Genomic DNA, 18,984 nt, shown 5'->3' with positions numbered 1-18,984 from the left:
AGTGGTAGGAATGTTTTTTTTTAATCAAATAATTTTAGTGCTCTCTTATAGAGTGACTCAAGTGGTTTGAGTGTGGATGTGCATGTGAGAGACCAGCTGGTCACACAGTAGTCCAGTTGAGAAAATATCATAGCATGTAAGAATGTCCTGGCAGAACCTACAGACATGAGCTGTGTCTAATGTGTTTGAAGTTGAGCAGGTTGAATTTTAGCGAGTTAGCAACCTTTTTAACCTGGTTCTTAAAGGTCAGTGTGGGGTCTAATATCACACCTAGGTATTTGAATTCTGATACTAATTCCAGTTCTACATCATTGAAGAAAACATTTGAGCGTGTTGCTGCCATTTCCCATGGCTCTAATCAATCCTAGTTCCTACTGTATGTCTATACACACAGACTCTCTCTTTCTCCCAGACAATGAGGCATTGCAGCGTCGCTATGACGACCAGTTGTTGAAGCTTCTTCACAGCGACATGTTTCTATATTATCTGTCTTCACAGCATGTTCTGTTTGTTGTTGGCCCCGCCCCCTGGAATGCTTAAAAGAGCTTGAAATAAATACAGCAAATCTTGAAATAAAAACAGTAAATAAATAAATAAAATGTTTGCAGTGTTTGACAGAATGCAAGTCAAAACACAAGTCAGAAAAGAAGACCAATGTGTTCTGGGAAAGACAACTTCAAACCATGTGAACATGTGAGCCTATGATATGAAATGCATTCAGAGGTGGAAAGAGCACTGACAAATCCTACTAGTACAAGTATTCTTACTTTAGTGAAAATTAAAGTACAAGTACAAGTACTAGCCCAGGAAATTACTTAAATAAAAAGTAGCCTATTTAAGTAAAAGTACCTTTTCATTTAGGTTACATGTAGATAATTGCTAAGAAGATTCTGGGTTTAAACCAGGCTCGGGCCCATAAAGCCGGCTAATGGGATGGGCCGGGCCAGGCTCAGACAGAACGTGCATGCCACGGGCTTGTCCCCAAGCTTTGTCTGGGGGAGGCTCACAGTCTCAGAATAAATAATGAAAATAGCATCACTTGTCACTGGAAGGTGCAGTCTATCAGCAGTGTCAAATGAAACGGATATTTCTAACTAATGTGATGATGGTGATCATAACAATTTGATCAATCAATCAATCCAGTTTCAGTTGTTCTAGTCTCATATCTAGTCTTGTATGTGTGACTGAAGTTTTTATCCACCTTTTTATAAAGGTGTGATGCACGAGAAAGCTGCCTCTGAAATGTAGTTTACCCACTTTTGTGTCACCACGCCAGCACTGTCTGATAGTGATATACACACAGTGAAGCATCCTGTGATGTCATACTGAGATATCATCACAGCTGGAATGCCTCTTGTCCAATCAAATTGCTCGGCCAGAACTAACTGTTGTATAATGTGCAATGTCACATGTATTGATGTCTGTCTTTAGTAGAACTAATGATGATATGAACCAAACATTTGTGTTCCAGAGGTCAGTACCACAGGCAGAGAGCAGAGTCTCCAGTACCCAGCTGTCTGTCTATGAAGAGTGACTGGTCTAAAGATAATAATCCAAACTTCAGTAATGAACCTGGACCTTCAGACACAAAATAAGAGGACTGTTACAAGTCTGATGCAATGGCATATGATTAAATGAGGATGAAAGACAAAATGTTCTGTGTTAGTATGAGAAACACATGTTCTTGTCTTGAGTGGTTTTGTAGTTTGTCTGCGATTTGAAATGAAGAAATCATCAAAACAACTCGAGCAGCCCAGCATTAGAGCTCTGAGCAGACCCAAGTTTGCTGCAGAGTGAAAGAACTGATTCAATTGTGGACTCGATGCACCATCTAGTGGGGAAATTGTTTATTACATGAGGGACAGTGGTGTACGAGAATACTCCTTAAGACTGGACAGAAACAATGACAGTGTGCAGTGTCACATGTATTGTTGTCTTTAGTAGAACTAATGATGATATGTATCAAACATTTGTGTTTCAGAGGTCAGTACCACACGCAGAGAGCAGAGTCTCCAGTACCCAGCTGTCTGTCTATGAAGAGTGACTGGTCTAAACATCATCCTCCAGAGTTCAGTAATGAACCTGGACTTCCAGACACAATGTAAGAGGACTGTAACACTCAATAATGTAATAATAATTTCATGAAAATATAATAACGCCTGAAAATGTAATCAAATTTGCACTCAACTCAAAAATGTAACAAAATGTCCTGACTGATACTTTCACAATTTTTTTTACTGGTAATGTAATACTTTCAGGTGGGTCATTTATTTTCTAAACTGATGATGTAATAATAAAATACTGTAAAAAGTTAAAGTATAAAAAATGTATAACTGTTAGTGTCATGTTAGCCTATTAAAACACTAACATTGACACTGCTCCCCACTCTACACCTGCCTGCACAGACAACACTTGCCCTCAAACAACTCAGAGGCTAGCCGTGTGTCTGAGGTACAATAATATCACAGGTAATAACTGAAATGATCCAGTCTGAATGACTCAGAGGCTAAGGACCCTATCTTCGCAACGGCGGTAACTTTGCCTTAGCGCCCGTTTTGCGTTGGAACATCGCCGTGCAAAGCCCTAATTGTGGGTGTGATCAGCCCGCTGTGCTTCACGTCATCTCAGCGCAAACCTCCATAGACGTGTTTATGCCCATAACAGGATTCACAAGGTGAGATCACTCCCCTTAAAAGCCACAGCGTCACCGCCATCACGTCTGACACCAGCTTCTTTCTTGCTGAGAGCAAGCAGAGAAACAGAGTGAGAGAGAGAGAGAAAAGAGAGAGGGGGCGAGAGAGAGAGAGAGAGAGAGAGAGTGAGAGAGAGAGAGAGAGGGGGGGGGGGGGGGGAGAACGAGAGAGGGAAGAGAGAGAGGGCCGCCGCACAATTATGCAGTGATGTCCCAAAGCGTGCGCTTACTGTAATTAGACGTTTCGTTCATATAGGCTATAACATAGGTCTACACATCTAAAAATATTAGTTTCTTTAATAGGGTAGGAATTTGTGAGATTGTACTTCTAGCCTATTTCAATAGCCTGTGTCAGAATTGTCCACTCTGGTTAAGCCATTGACTGCGGTCACGCCATCCACGCTGTGGAGAAGCTGGTCTTGCATGCATGCAATTGCAGGGAAAGAGGTTACTGTACTGGCCGGACACTACAGGTGTTGTGCCAAAAAGTGATTTGCGTTTTGAATTGATTAGGGGAACGAGGGTCTGGCGGGGCGGGAGTCTGTGTGTACCCCGGGGAGGGGTCTTAATGTGGCGTGCGCAGGTTCGGCTAGTGCGCCGGGTGTTGGAGGGAGAAGGTGCGAGCTGGACGGGTAGGCAGGCTGGGTGGTGGGGGTGGGTCGGTGCCCTGGGTGTTTTGGGCTGTGCCATGGGGCTCACAGGGTGGGGAGAGGCAGCACTGTGCGCGGTCCCATGGAGCGAAATCAGTTTCTGGCAGCAAATCACTTGTTGGCACAACACCGTCACAACTTTCTCAAAAGCAATCTACTGTTAGCTCACACCACAAACCTGTATGGTCGGGAATTATGTACCCTAATAAAACCATGACAAACGAATTCTCATTTTTAAATCAAGGTGTGTTTTTTCTGCAGTGTAGGCTATAGTTGAAAATCAACGTGATATTCTGAGGAGAGAAGAGTGTGTGCAGGCGCGAGGTGTTGGAGAGTGACATCCATGCCATGCCATGCACTGCGCGGAGAATACTGTTTGCTCTCAGGCGTACGCCTGGCGTAGTGGGAGTTTTTGCGCTAAGACCAGCTATTTGGTGGCGTTAAAATTGAGAAGGCCTTTTTTTCTAACACATTGCGCTGGAACGCCTAATTTGACACAGGCAACGCCCAAACCTGTTTACGCACGGAACATAGCGACGGTATCTTCGCCAGAGCGCAAAATCACACTTGCGGGAGGCAGATGATAGGCGAGGCCCACGGACACACCTGGGCCACGCCTACACTAGCCTGGGTAAACCCAGCCCCCAGTGACCTGCTCTCAGGCTCACCCTGCTTACAGTCACAAGGGTCTGGTCCCCCACCTATGGTAATCGATTTCTAGCGGTTGTTGCGCCCCCCCCCCCCCCCCCCCCCCCCCCCGATAGACCACTCCATCACGCAACCGTCATCCAACCAGCTTAGTGCACAGAGCACATGCGCAGTGCAACAGATGGCGTCATCACTCTGCGACCTTTGTTGTTAGCACGCGAGCTAACTACACTTTCATTCACTAGACTAGGCTACTGCTAGCGACCACAACAGCAGCGCGATGGCTACCACCAATGTGAACGATTTTTGCAGGTTGTGTAAGAGAAACCTTCGTTCTAAAGGCAAGTTGGGCAGCTGCAAACCACTCGAGAAGGGGGTATTTCTACGCCTGGAGAGGGTTGGTGTAAAACTACACCAACAGGAGAGCAAATCATGTCGGATTTGCCAAACGTGTTCCAATTTCATTACAAGAGCAGAGGAAACATTGAATACTCTCCAGAAATGGAAACGGAGCGAAGAATCAAGCTCTCCAAAACACATCATACAGGAGAACATAAAACTGTTATTCTTTGCAATTCTTTTAAAATCAATGCTAAAACATTTTAGGGTAAAATATTGACACGAGTAACTGGTGATCTGCAGATGATGTAAACTTTTGTAATAAATGTTATCTCTTGTACTTCAACCTCTGTCTAGTCTGGTCAATTATAGGACAAGATACACTTAGCCTACTGTAACACAGTCTTGGGTTTTGTCTTCATTGCCTAGAATTATTATTATTATTATTAAAACGATTATGAATTATATTCGCTAAACATTATCTTAACAGACTTACCAGCTTAGGCTTCATTCTGTGATGCGTTTGTTATGGTTTGTTGTTGTTCACTTCCTCCCAGCATGCATTGTGCTACTCCATTTCGCTACTAAATAGCAACCAAAATGAGCCGAAATAGATATGAAGGTAGATCTGAATTTTGTGTAATGGTAACACAACCTGCAATTGTAGAACATTTCAATATTGGACCAAATAAAACATCGAAATGAAAACACCACCCTATGTGAAACATATATGTAATCCTGGGTCTATATATACCCCTCGTCGATTTAATGTGATTTAGGTAAGTGACAGCGTAACACGCTTCTACTGTCATCTCCTACTGTGATGTCCGCTCCAAAAAATTGGCTCTACTTCACATTTTAGTTTTACAATAAAAACACACGTTGTAACATTTGAATCAGCGTTTCATAACTTTATAATAGCCTATTACTGTATAGCCTGGATGACGTTAGCTAATGCTACCCAGCCTTACATTGGCATATGCTGCATTTAGCTTGTGGTATTATGTAGGCTACAGTAATATTGTGTAGCTGGCTAGACAGACAAGTTTATCTGGAATCAGTGTGACAAGATCCCTGCTGCTAGCTTGTCTGCCTTTCTGTGTCAGAGTATCCAGCTACAGTATCTGCATTTCATGCTACACCATGCAAATATATTTCGATATAATTCAAACAATTAGCCCACCGTACCACTGGACTGTACAGTATTGCTGTGAAAAAGTTACATTTGATTGTGTCAAGTGTTACATGTTATATTTTTAACTGAGCTTTGCGGAATTACCTCAACACAATTGTGTTGTGTATCAGCTTTAAATATCCAATATATACAGCATTAAACAAACGACCAGCAGCATTCAAATGTGCAAAAACGTTATATTTATTGAAATGTGGTGATCTCATGTCACATTACATAATGTTATGCCCAAATGGTCTACTGCCCAGAAGCGTCACTTTACATGTTTGGTAGGGAATTATTTTAATTATGTTAAACCAGCGTTTATCTTCCATAATGCATTAACGTTAACGTTACAGCATTTAATAACGTTAATTTTCGTGTACTCGATGCCAGGATATTTAGCCACTTTGTTTTCATCAAGTTCTCTGGATTTGCATACACAAGCTCACAGCGTCCATGTAAATCCTCATCTTTATCATTCTCCCCACCGATCTGCAACACCATGATTCCCACATTAACATTAACAGCTGTTTTCACTTGAATTTCCTCAACGTAGTTGCATAGCCATATAGCTAGCCAGCTAGTAGCTAGCTCGGGAGCTATGCTTTGGAAAGACAAAAAGCTAATGGCTAGGTAGTGCTAAGCCGCTGCAGCTGTTACATGTCATTGACAAAGACGCACTCTCTGATTGGCCGATCACGGCAGGACTGATGTTGGCAGTCACGCCGTCACTCATTGGCTGCGGGTCTGCGTGGGTCTTTCAATCGCCCCAGAAATTGATTTGAATGGCTCGGGGTCTAGACGCTAGTGACTGGGAACTGAGAGAGCAGGTCACGTGGGGGCTGGGTTTACCTAGGCTACGCCTACACCTGTGTCTGCGCTTAGATCCCAGCGCAAAACTGGACGGTGGAGGCAGACGATACCTTAAGACGCTGGGAAGATAGCAATAAGAGGCGCGCAAATGGCAGTGCAAACGATAGCGCCGTACGAAGATAGGGCCCTATCTGTGTGTCTAAGGTACAATGATATCACAAGTAAGAACTGAAATGATCAAGTCTGAACGCAGTGGCAGCGATGCACATTTTGAGACTTGACTGCACTTGGTGAGCTGAACGCCACTTGGTTAAAAATGTGTGGAGAAAATGGATGCTAATATAGTGTTTTATAACTGAAGACTGAATCACTTGATGTAATTTAATAAACGAGACATCATTGATTTCCCATGGCTCTAATCAATCCTAGTTCCTACTGTATGTCTATACACACAGACTCTCTCTTTCTCCCAGACAATGAGGCATTGCAGCGTCGCTATGACGACCAGTTGTTGAAGCTTCTTCACAGCGACATGTTTCTATATTATCTGTCTTCACAGCATGTTTTGTTTGTTGTTGGCCCCGCCCCCTGGAATGCTTAAAAGAGCTTGAAATAAATACAGTAAATCTTGAAATAAAAACAGTAAATAAATAAATAAAATGTTTGAAGTGTTTGACAGAATGCAAGTCAAAACACAAGTCAGAAAAGAAGGCCAATGTGTTCTGGGAAAGACAACTTCAAACCATGTGAACATGTGAGCTTATGATATGAAATGCATTCAGAGGTGGAAAGAGCACTGACAAATCCTACTCAAGTACAAGTATGGTTACTTTAGTTACAATTCATTCAAGTACAAGAACTAGCCCAGGAAATTACTTAAATAAAAAGTAGCCTATTTAAGTCAAAGTGTGGGAGTTAGGAAACAGTGAGACAGTAGACGTAGGTTGGTCGAGGTAGTGCAGCCGCAGAGCAGTAGGAGCGGCCCGGTAGGCCTGAATGTCAGAGTCTGCGGCCTGGTCCGCCGCCATGGCGGCATAGTCGAGACCCAAGTGGACAGACCCGACGACCGCCCGCGAGAGGCAGTCGGCGACAAAGTTGTCCTTGCCCGCAACGTGCTGGATGTCCGTGGTGAACTCGGAGATCGCCGAGAGCTGACGCTGCTGACGCCCAGACCACGGCTCCGAGGTCTTGGCCATGGAGAACGTCAGTGGCTTGTGGTCCACGAAGGCAGTGAACTGGCGGCCCTCTAACAGGAATCTAAAGTGTCTGGTGGCGAGGAAAAGACCCAGCAGTTCCCTGTCATAGGTGCTGTATTTGCGCTCGTTGTCGCGGAGCTGTCTGCTGAAGAAGGCCAGCGGCTGCCAAGCACCGCCCACCCACTGCTCGCACACCGCCCCTACTGCATAGTCGGAGGCGTCCGTTGTGAGGGGGACCGGGGCCGTGGGAGACGGGTGCGCTAGTAGAGCAGCGTTGGCCAGCGCGGTCTTAGCAGCACCGAAGGCTTTGTCCATCCCCGGGGACCAGTCCAACACGTCCTTGGGCCCCTTGCCCTGCAGGGCCTCGTACAAGGGACGCATGAGGTGGGCGGCATGGGGAATAAAACGGTTGTAGAAATTCACCATGCCCAGGAACTCCTGTAGAGACTGTACAGTGCGGGGACGAGAGAAACTGGTGACGGCATCCACCTTGGTGGGAAGGGGGACGGCTCCCTGCGGAGCGACATGGTGTCCGAGGAAGGTGATGGATGACTCCCCGAACTGGCACTTGGCCGGGTTGACAATGAGGCCGTGTTCACCGAGTCACTCAAACAACTGCCGGAGGTGTGTCATGTGCTCCTCTACGGACGCGCTGGCTACGAGAATGTTGTCTAGTAAACAAACAAGAACGGCATGTCTCGGAGCACAGAGTCCATCAGGCGCTGAAACGTCTGCGCCGCCCCTTTGAGGCCAAACGGCATTCGCAGGAACTCGAAAAGTCCAAAGGGTGTGATGACAGCCGTCTTTGGCACATCCCGTGGATGGACCGGCACCAGGTCCACCTTGGAAAAGATGACGGCCCCCACCAGGTGGGCAGAGAAGTCCTGTATGTGTGGGACGGGGTACCGGTCAGGGGTTGTGGCGTTATTCAGGCGACGGAAATCGCCAACCACCGTCGGCCTTAGTGACCATGTGTAGGGGGGAAGCCCACGGGCTGTTTGAGCGGCGCACAATGCCGAGGCGCTCCATGGTCGAAAACTCCCCTCTGGCGATTGCAAGTTTGGCTGAGTCGAGGCGCCGGGCCCGGGCATAGACTGGGGGGCCCGCGGTGGTAATAAAGTGTTCCACGCCGTGCTTAGCCACCGCAGCCGAGAACGTGGGTGTGGTGAGGTCAGGGAACCCGGCAAGCAGGCGTTGATACGGATCCCCGGTGGCAAGCGTGTTCGACAGGCAGAGCACTCCAGCCCCCCCCAGCGTACAGGGGTACGAAGCGAAAGAGAGGGCATCGATCAGGCGACAGTTCTTAATGTCAACAAGCAGGCTGAAGGCACAGAGGAAGTCCGCGCGCAGGAGCGGCGTGGACACTGCAGCCATGACAAAGTCCCAGCCGAAACGAAATACCTTTTCATTTAGGTTACATGTAGATAATTGCTAAGAAGATTCTGGGTTTAAACCAGGCTCGGGCCCATAAAGCCGGCCAATGGGATGGGCCGGGCCAGGCTCAGACAGAACGTGCATGCCACGTGCTTGTCCCCAAGCTTTGTGTGGGGGAGGCTCACAGTCTCAGAATAAATAATGAAAATAGCATCACTTGTCACTGGAAGGTGCAGTCTATCAGCAGTGTCAAATGAAACGGATATTTCTATCTAATGTGATGATGGCGATCATAACAATTTGATCAATCAATCAATCCAGTTTCAGTTGTTCTAGTCTCATATCTAGTCTTGTATGTGTGACTGAAGTTTTTATCCACCTTTTTATAAAGGTGTGATGCACGAGAAAGCTGCCTCTGAAATTTATAGTTTACTCACTTTTGTGTCACCACTACATCACTGTCTGATAGTGATATACACACAGTGAAGTGTCCTGTGATGTCATACTGAGATATCATCACAGCTGGAATGCCTCTTGTCCAATCAAATTGCTCGTCCAGAAGTAAATGTTGTGTAATGTGCAATGTCACATGCATTGATGTTTGTCTTTAGTAGAACTAATGATGATATGTATCAAACATTTGTGTTTCAGAGGTCAGTACCACAGGCAGAGAGCAGAGTCTCCAGTACCCAGCTGTCTGTCTATGAAGAGTGACTGGTCTAAAGATAATAATCCAAACTTCAGTAATGAACCTGGACCTTCAGACACAAAGTAAGAGGACTGTAACACTCAATAATGTAATAATAATTAAAATATAATAACGCCTGAAAATGTAATCAAATTTGCACTTAACTCAAAAATGTAACAAAATGTCCTGACTGATACTTTCACAAACTTTTTTACTGGTAATGTAATACTTTCAGGTGGGTCATTTATTTTCAAAACTGATGATGTAATAATATAATACTGTAAAAAGTTAAAGTATACAAAATCTATAACTGTTAGTGTCATGTTAGCCTATTAAAACACTAACATTGACACTGCTCCCCACTCTACACCTGCCTGCACAGACAACACTTGCCCTCAAACAACTCAGAGGCTAGCCATGTGTCTGAGGTACAATAATATCACAGGTAATAACTGAAATGATCCAGTCTGAATGACTCAGAGGCTAAGGACCCTATCTTCGCAACGGCGGTAATTTTGCCTTAGCGCCCGTTTTATCGCCGTGCAAAGCCCTAATTGTGGGTGTGTCGGCCTGCTGTGCTTCACGTCATCTGAGCGCAAACCTCCATAGACGTGTTTATGCCCATAACAGGATTCACAAGGTGAGATCAATCCCCTTAAAAGCCACAGTGTCACCGCCATCACGTCTGACACCAGCTTCTTTCTTGCTGAGAGCAAGCAGAGAAACAGAGTGAGAGAGAGAGAGAGAGAAAAGAGAGAGGGGGCGAGAGAGAGAGAGCGAGAGAGAGAGAAGGGGGGGGGGGGGAGAACGAGAGAGGGAAGAGAGAGAGGGCCGCCACACAATTACGCAGTGATGTCCCAAAGCGTGCGCTTACTGTAATTAGACGTTTCGTTCATATAGGCTATAACATAGGTCTACACATCTAAAAATATTAGTTTCTTTAATAGGGTAGGAATTTGTGAGATTGTACTTCTAGCCTATTTCAATAGCCTGTGTCAGAATTGTCCACTCTGGTTAAGCCATTGACTGCGGTCACGCCATCCGCGCTGTGGAGAAGCTGGTCTTGCATGCGTGCAATTGCAGGGAAAGAGGTTACTGTACTGGCCGGACACTACAGGTGTTGTGCCAAAAAGTGATTTGCGTTTTGAATTGATTAGGGGAACGAGGGTCTGGCGGGGCGGGAGTCTGTGTGTACCCCGGGGAGGGGTCTCAATGTGGCGTGCGCAGGTTTGGCTAGTGCGCCGGGTGCTGGAGGGAGAAGGTGCGAGCTGGACAGGTAGGCAGGCTAGGTGGTGGGGGTGGGTCGGTGCCCTGGGTGTTTTGGGCCGCGCCATGGGGCTCACAGGGTGGGGAGAGGCAGCGCTGTGCGCGGTCCCACGGAGCGAAATCAGTTTCTGGCAGCAAATCACTTTTTGGCACAACACCGTCACAACTTTCTCAAAAGCAATCTACTGTTAGCTCACACCACAAACCTGTATGGTCGGGAATTATGTACCCTAATAAAACCATGACAAACAAATTCTCATTTTTAAATCAAGGTGTGTTTTTTCTGCAATGTACATGTAGGCTATAGTTGAAAATCAACGTGACATTCTGAGGAGAGAAGAGTGTGTGCAGGCGCGAGGTGTTGGAGAGTGACATCCATGCCGTGCCATGCACTGCGCGGAGAATACTGTTTGCTCTCATGCGTACGCCTGGCGTAGTGGGGTTTTTTTGCGCTAAGACCAGCTATTTGGTGGCGTTAAAATTGAGAGCACCCAAGGCCTTTTTTTCTAACACATTGCGCTGGAACGCCTATTTTGGCACAGGCAACGCCCAAACCTGTTTACGCTCGGAACATAGCGACGGTATCTTCACCAGAGCGCAAAATCACACTTGCGGGAGGCAGATGATAGGCTAGAGGCCCACGGACACACCTGGGCCACGCCTACACCTGTGTCTGCGCTTAGATCCCAGCGCAAAACTGGACGGTGGAGGCAGACGATAGCTTAAGACGCTGGGAAGATAGCAAAAAGAGGCGCGCAAACGGCAGCGCAAACGATAGCGCCGTACCAAGATAGGGCCCTATCTGTGTGTCTAAGGTACAATGATATCACAAGTAAGAACTGAAATGATCCAGTCTGGACGACTCAGAGGCCAGCCGTGTGTCTGAGGTACAATAAGGTAAGAATTGAAATGATCCAGTCTGAATGATTCAGAGGCTAGCCGTGTGTCTGAGGTACAATAAGGTAAGAATTGAAATGATCCAGACTGAACGACTCAGAGGCTAGCCGTGTGTCTGAGGTACAATAATATCACAAGTAAGAATTGAAATTATCCAGTCTGAACGAATCAGAGGCTAGCCGTGTGTCTGAGGTACAATAAGGTAAGAATTGAAATGATCCAGTCTGAATGACTCAGAGGCTAGCCGTGTGTCTGAGGTACAATAAGGTAAGAACTGAAATGATCCAGTCTGAATGACTCAGAGGCTAGCCGTGTGTCTGAGGTACAATAATATCACAAGTAAGAACTGAAATGATCCAGTCTGAACGACTGAGAGGCTAGCCATGTGCCTGAGGTACAATAAGGTAAGAATTTAAATGATCCAGACTGAACGACTCAGAGGCTAGCCGTGTGTCTGAGGTACAATAATATCACAAGTAAGAATTGAAATGATCCAGTCTGAACGACTCAGAGGCTAGCCGTGTGTCTGAGGTACAATAAGGTAAGAATTGAAATGATCCAGTCTGAACAAGTCAGAGGCTAGACGTGTGTCTGAGGTACAATAAGGTAAGAATTGAAATGATCCAGTCTGAACAAGTCAGAGGCTAGACGTGTGTCTGAGGTACAATAAGGTAAGAATTGAAATGATCCAGTCTGAACGACTCAGAGGCTAGCCGTGTGTCTGAGGTACAATAAGGTAAGAATTGAAATGATCCAGACTGAACGACTCAGAGGCTAGCCGTGTGTCTGAGGTACAATAATATCACAAGTAAGAACTGAAATGATCCAGTCTGAACGACTCAGAGGCTAGCCGTTTGTCTGAGGTACAATAATATCACAAGTACACAAGTAAGAACTGAAATGATCCAGTCTGAACGACTCAGAGGCTAGCCGTGTGTCTGAGGTACAATAAGGTAAGAACTGAAATGATCCAGTCTGAACGACTGAGAGGCTAGCCATGTGCCTGAGGTACAATAAGGTAAGAACTGAAATTATCCAGTCTGAACGACTGAGAGGCTAGCCGTGTGTCTGAGGTACAATAAGGTAAGAACTGAAATGATCCAGTCTGAACGACTGAGAGGCTAGACATGTGCCTGAGGTACAATAAGGTAAGAACTGAAATTATCCAGTCTGAACGACTGAGAGGCTAGCCATGTGCCTGAGGTACAATAAGGTAAGAATTGAAATGATCCAGACTGAACGACTCAGAGGCTAGCCGTGTGTCTGAGGTACAATAATATCACAAGTAAGAACTGAAATGATCCAGTCTGAACGACTCAGAGGCTAGCCGTGTGTCTGAGGTACAATAATATCACAAATAAGAATTGAAATGATCCAGTCTGAACGACTCAGAGGCTAGCCGTGTGTCTGAGGTACAATAAGGTAAGAATTGAAATGATCCAGTCTGAACAAGTCAGAGGCTAGACGTGTGTCTGAGGTACAATAATATCACAAGTAAGAATTGAAATGATCCAGTCTGAACGACTCAGAGGCTAGCCGTGTGTCTGAGGTACAATAAGGTAAGAATTGAAATGATCCAGTCTGAATGACTCAGAGGCTAGCCGTGTGTCTGAGGTACAATAATATCACAAGTAAGAACTGAAATGATCCAGTCTGAACGACTCAGAGGCTAGCCGTGTGTCTGAGGTACAATAAGGTAAGAACTGAAATGATCAAGTCTGAACGCAGTGGCAGCGATGCACATTTTGAGACTTGACTTGGTGAGCTTAACGCCACTTGGTTAAAAATGTGTGGAGAAAATGGATGCTAATATAGTGTTTTATAACTGAAGAGTGAATCACTTGATGTAATTTAATAAACAAGACATTATTGATTTCCCATGGCTCTAATCAATCCTAGTTCCTGCTGTATGTCTATACACACAGACTCTCTCTTTCTCCCAGGCAATGAGGCATTGCAGCGTCGCTATGACGACCAGTTGTTGAAGCTTCTTCACAGCGACATGTTTCTATATTATCTGTCTTCACAGCATGTTCTGTTTGTTGTTGGCCCCGCCCCCTGGAATGCTTAAAAGACCTTGAAATAAATACAGTAAATCTTGAAATAAAAACAGTAAATAAATAAATAAAATGTTTGCAGTGTTTGACAGAATGCAAGTCAAAACACAAGTCAGAAAAGAAGACCAATGTGTTCTGAGAAAGACAACTTCAAACCATGTGAACATGTGAGCCTATGATATGAAATGCAGGCAGAGGTGGAAAGAGCACTGACAAATCCTACTAGTACAAGTATTCTTACTTTAGTGAAAAAGTGAAAAGTACAAGTACAAGTACAAGTACTAGCCCAGGAAATTACTTAAATAAAAAGTAGCCTATTTAAGTAAAAGTACCTTTTCATTTAGGTTACATGTAGATAATTGCTAAGAAGATTCTGGGTTTAAACCAGGCTCGGGCCCATAAAGCCGGCCAATGGGATGGGCCGGGGCGGACTCAGACAGAACATGCATGCCACGGGCTTGTCCCCAAGCTTTGTGTGGGGGAGGCTCACAGTCTCAGAATAAATAATGAAAATAGCATCACTTGTCACTGGAAGGTGCAGTCTATCAGCAGTGTCAAATGAAACGGATATTTCTAACTAATGTGATGATGGCGATCATAACAATTTGATCAATCAATCAATCCAGTTTCAGTTGTTCTAGTCTCATATTTAGTCTTGTATGTGTGACTGAAGTTTTTATCCACCTTTTTATAAAGGTGTGATGCACGAGAAAGCTGCCTCTGAAATGTAGTTTACCCACTTTTGTGTCACCACTCCAGCACTGTCTGATAGTGATATACACACTGAAGTGTCCTGTGATGTAATCCTGAGATATCATCACAGCTGGAATGCCTCTTGTCCAATCAAATTGCTCGGCCAGAACTAACTGTTGTATAATGTGCAATGTCACATGCATTGATGTCTGTCTTTACTAGAACTAATGATGATATGAACCAAACATTTGTGTTTCAGAGGTCAGTACCACAGGCAGAGAGCAGAGTCTCCAGTACCCAGCTGTCTGTCTATGAAGAGTGACTGGTCTAAAGATAATAATCCAAACTTCAGTAATGAACCTGGACCTTCAGACACAAAGTAAGAGGACTGTTACAAGTCTGATGGAATGGCATATGATTAAATGAGGATGAAAGACAAAATGTTCTGTGTTAGTATGAGAAACACATGTTCTTGTCTTGAGTGGTTTTGTAGTTTGTCTGCGATTTGAAATAAAGAAATCACCAAAACAACTCGAGCAGCCCAGCATTAGAGCTCTGAGCAGACCCAAGTTTGCTGCAGAGTGAAATAACAGATTCAATTGTGGACTCGATGCACCATCTAGTGGGGAAATTGTTTATTACATGAGGGACAGTGGTGTACGAGAGTACTCCTTAAAACTGGACAGAAACAATGACAGTGTGCAGTGTCACATGTATTGTTGTCTTTAGTAGAACTAATGATGATATGTATCAAACATTTGTGTTTCAGAGGTCAGTACCACAGGCAGAGAGCAGAGTCTCCAGTACCCAGCTGTCTGTCTATGAAGAGTGACTGGTCTAAAGATAATAATCCAAACTTCAGTAATGAACCTGGACCTTCAGACACAAAGTAAGAGGACTGTAACACTCAATAATGTAATAATAATTTCATGAAAATACAATAACGCCTGAAAATGTAATCAAATTTGCACTTAACTCAAAAATGTAACAAAATGTCCTGACTGATACTTTCACAAACTTTTTTACTGGTAATGTAATACTTTCAGGTGGGTCATTTATTTTCAAAACTGATGATGTAATAATATAATACTGTAAAAAGCTAAAGTATAAAAAATGTATAACTGTTAGTGTCATGTTAGCCTATTAAAACACTAACATTGACACTGCTCCCCACTCTACACCTGCCTGCACAGACAACACTTGCCCTCAAACAACTCAGAGGCTAGCCATGTGTCTGAGGTACAATAATATCACAGGTAATAACTTAAATGATCCAGTCTGAATGACTCAGAGGCTAAGGCCCCTTTCTTCGCAACGGCGGTAATTTTGCCTTAGCGCCCGTTTTGCGCTGGAATATCGCCGCGCAAAGCCCTAATTGTGGGTGTGTCGGCCTGCTGCGCTTCACGTCATCTGAGCGCAAACCTCCATAGGCGTGTTTATGCCCATAACAGGATTCACAAGGTGAGATCACTCCCCTTAAAAGCCACAGCATCACCGCCATCACGTCTGACACCAGCTTCTTTCTTGCTGAGAGCAAGCAGAGAAACAGAGTGAGAGAGAGAGAGAGAGAGAGAAAAGAGAAAGGGGGCGAGAGAGTGAGAGGGCCGCCGCACAATTACGCAGTGATGTCCCAAAGCATGTGCTTACTGTAATTAGACGTTTTGTTCATATAGGCTATAACATAGGCCTACACATCTAAAGATATTAGTTTCTTTAATAGGGTAGGAATTTGTGAGATTGTACTTCTAGCCTATTTCAATAGCCTGTGTCAGAATTGTCCACTCTGGTTAAGCCATTGACTGCGGTCACGCCATCCGCGCTGTGGAGAAGCTGGTCTTGCATGCGTGCAATTGCAGGGAAAGAGGTTACTGTACTGGCCGGACACTACAGGTGTTGTGCCAAAAAATTATTTGCATTTTGAATTGATTACGGGAACGAGGGTCTGGCGGGGCGGTAGTCTGTGTGTACCCCGGGGAGGGGTCTCAATGTGGCGTGCGCAGGTTCGGCTAGTGCGCCGGGTGCTGGAGGGAGAAGGTGCGAGCTGGACGGGTAGGCAGGCTGGGTGGTGGTGGTGGGTCGGTGCCCTTGGTGTTTTGGGCCGCGCCATGGGGCTCACAGGGTGGGGAGAGGCAGCGCTGTGCGCGGTCCCATGGAGCGAAATCAGTTTCTGGCAGCAAATCACTTTTTGGCACAACACCGTCACAACTTTCTCAAAAGCAATCTACTGTTAGCTCACACCACAAACCTGTATGGTCGGGAATTATGTACCCTAATAAAACCATGACAAACAAATTCTCATTTTTAAATCAAGGTGTGTTTTTTCTGCAGTGTAGGCTATAGTTGAAAATCAACGTGACATTCTGAGGAGAGAAGAGTGTGTGCAGGCGCGAGGTGTTGGAGAGTGACATCCATGCCGTGCCATGCACTGCGCGGAGAATACTGTTTGCTCTCAGGAGTACGCCTGGCGTAGTGGGGTTTTTTGCGCTAAGACCAGCTATTTGGTGGCATTAAAATTGAGAGCACCCAAGGCATTTTTTTCTAACACATTGCGCTGGAATGCCTATTTTGGCACGGGGAACGCCCAAACCTCTGTTTACGCTCGGAACATAGCGACGGTATCTTTGCCAGAGTGCAAAATCACTCTTGCGGGAGGCAGATGATAGGCTAGAGGCCCACGGACACACCTGGGCCACGCCTACACCTGTGTCTGCGCTTAGATCCCAGCGCAAAACTGGACGGTGAAGGCAGACAATAGCTTAAGACGCTGGGAAGATAGCAATAAGAGGCGCGCAAACGGCAGCGCAAACGATAGCGCCGTACGAAGATAGGGCCCTATCTGTGTGTCTAAGGTACAATGATATCACAAGTAAGAACTGAAATGATCAAGTCTGAACGCAGTGGCAGCGATGCACATTTTGAGACTTGACTGCACTTGGTGAGCTGAACGCCACTTGGTTAAAAATGTGTGGAGAAAATGGATGCTAATATAGTGTTTTATAACTGAAGAGTGAATCACTTGATGTAATTTAATAAACAAGACATTATTGATTCAATTCAATTCAATTCAATTCATTTATTTGTTCGATAGGGGACAGGTGTACATTAATGAACATTTAAAAAATGTAAATGCATGACAATTGCAGTCACAGGACTGATTTCCTTTGTTAGTCCCCCTGCCAGATGATACAGGCTTAGAGTCCTGGTAGGGGTAAAAAGTAACATAGTGCAACAAAAATATATTTAAAATGTAAACACAATACGAAGTGCAAGTATGCAGAGAAATGGTCCTGATAGGGGGAAAAGTAACGTAGTGCAACAAAACATATTTAAAATGTAAACACAATGCAAAGTGCAAAGTGCGAACCTGAGATTAGAGCTCTACATAGCTAAGTACAAAGTGCAAAGTAGAAAATATACAGGAATATACAGTCTGATACTAAAACCTGAGTTTGGGATCAACATCCAGCTAAAAAGTAAGATCTACAAAGAAGACTTACTCAAACAGATATAAGAGAAAAAAATAAAAAATACAGAGATACAACACACATATCCATACAGTATAAACATACTGTTCTATTCCCTAGTGATGAGTACATATTTGAGTGGACTTTAGCCATCTCTTCACTTGACCCTTAAACATGCCTAGTGTTGGGCATTCCCTTATGGCCGACGGAATTGTGTTCCAGATTTTGCCACCCTTGACAGACAGAACTGTCTGGCCAAAGGTGGTGCGCCTGTATGGGATGACACAATCGCCTCTGATTGAGGCTCTGGTGGTTCTGGTTGTGGATCCAGATACAGGTCTCTGATTGATGTACTCATTTAGCGGGGGAGGGGCAAGGCCATTTAGTACCTTGAAAACGGTGCATGCATATTTAAAGGAAATTAAGTTATTGAAACTTAGTAAGTTGTGTTTGACCAGGATGTTACAATAGTGGTAGGAACAGGTTGTTTTATCAAATACTTTTAGTGCTCTCTTATAGAGTGACTCAAGTGGTTTGAGTGTGGATGTGCATGTGTGAGACCAGCTGGTCACACAGTAGTCCAGTTGAGAAAATATCATAGCATGTAAGAATGTCCTGGCAGAACCTACAGACATGAGCTGTGTCTAATGTGTTTGAAGTTGAGCAGGTTGAATTTTAGCGAGTTAGCAACCTTTTTAACTTGGTTCTTAAAGGTCAGTGTGGGGTCTAATATCACACCTAGGTATTTGAATTCTGATACTAATTCCAGTTCTACATCATTGAAGAAAACATTTGAGCGTGTTGCTGCCATTTCCCATGGCTCTAATCAATCCTAGTTCCTACTGTATGTCTATACACACAGACTCTCTCTTTCTCCCAGACAATGAGGCATTGCAGCGTCGCTATGACGACCAGTTGTTGAAGCTTCTTCACAGCGACATGTTTCTATATTATCTGTCTTCACAGCATGTTCTGTTTGTTGTTGGCCCCGCCCCCTGGAATGCTTAAAAGAGCTTGAAATAAATACAGTAAA

General features: G+C 44.8%; 1 protein-coding gene across 4 annotated transcripts in view; it reads left to right on the top strand.

Moving 5' to 3' along the window:
* Positions 1-18,984, top strand: part of LOC310782093 (uncharacterized protein) — a 576,458-nt gene that overhangs the window by 461,484 nt on the left and 95,990 nt on the right. For all 4 annotated transcript variants that reach the window (XM_083642771.1, XM_083642770.1, XM_083642769.1 and 1 more), the window contains 4 exons: positions 1,982-2,101; positions 9,538-9,657; positions 14,747-14,866; positions 15,257-15,376. In XM_083642771.1, the coding sequence (XP_083498897.1) occupies positions 1,982-2,101; positions 9,538-9,657; positions 14,747-14,866; positions 15,257-15,376 (480 nt within the window). The remainder of the gene's footprint in view (positions 1-1,981; positions 2,102-9,537; positions 9,658-14,746; positions 14,867-15,256; positions 15,377-18,984) is intronic.

Source organism: Poromitra crassiceps, assembly GCF_964638095.1.
Source record: "Poromitra crassiceps genome assembly, chromosome: 9".
NCBI classification, from domain to species: Eukaryota; Metazoa; Chordata; class Actinopteri; order Beryciformes; family Melamphaidae; genus Poromitra; species Poromitra crassiceps.
This window is presented reverse-complemented; position numbering and strand designations above follow the sequence as displayed.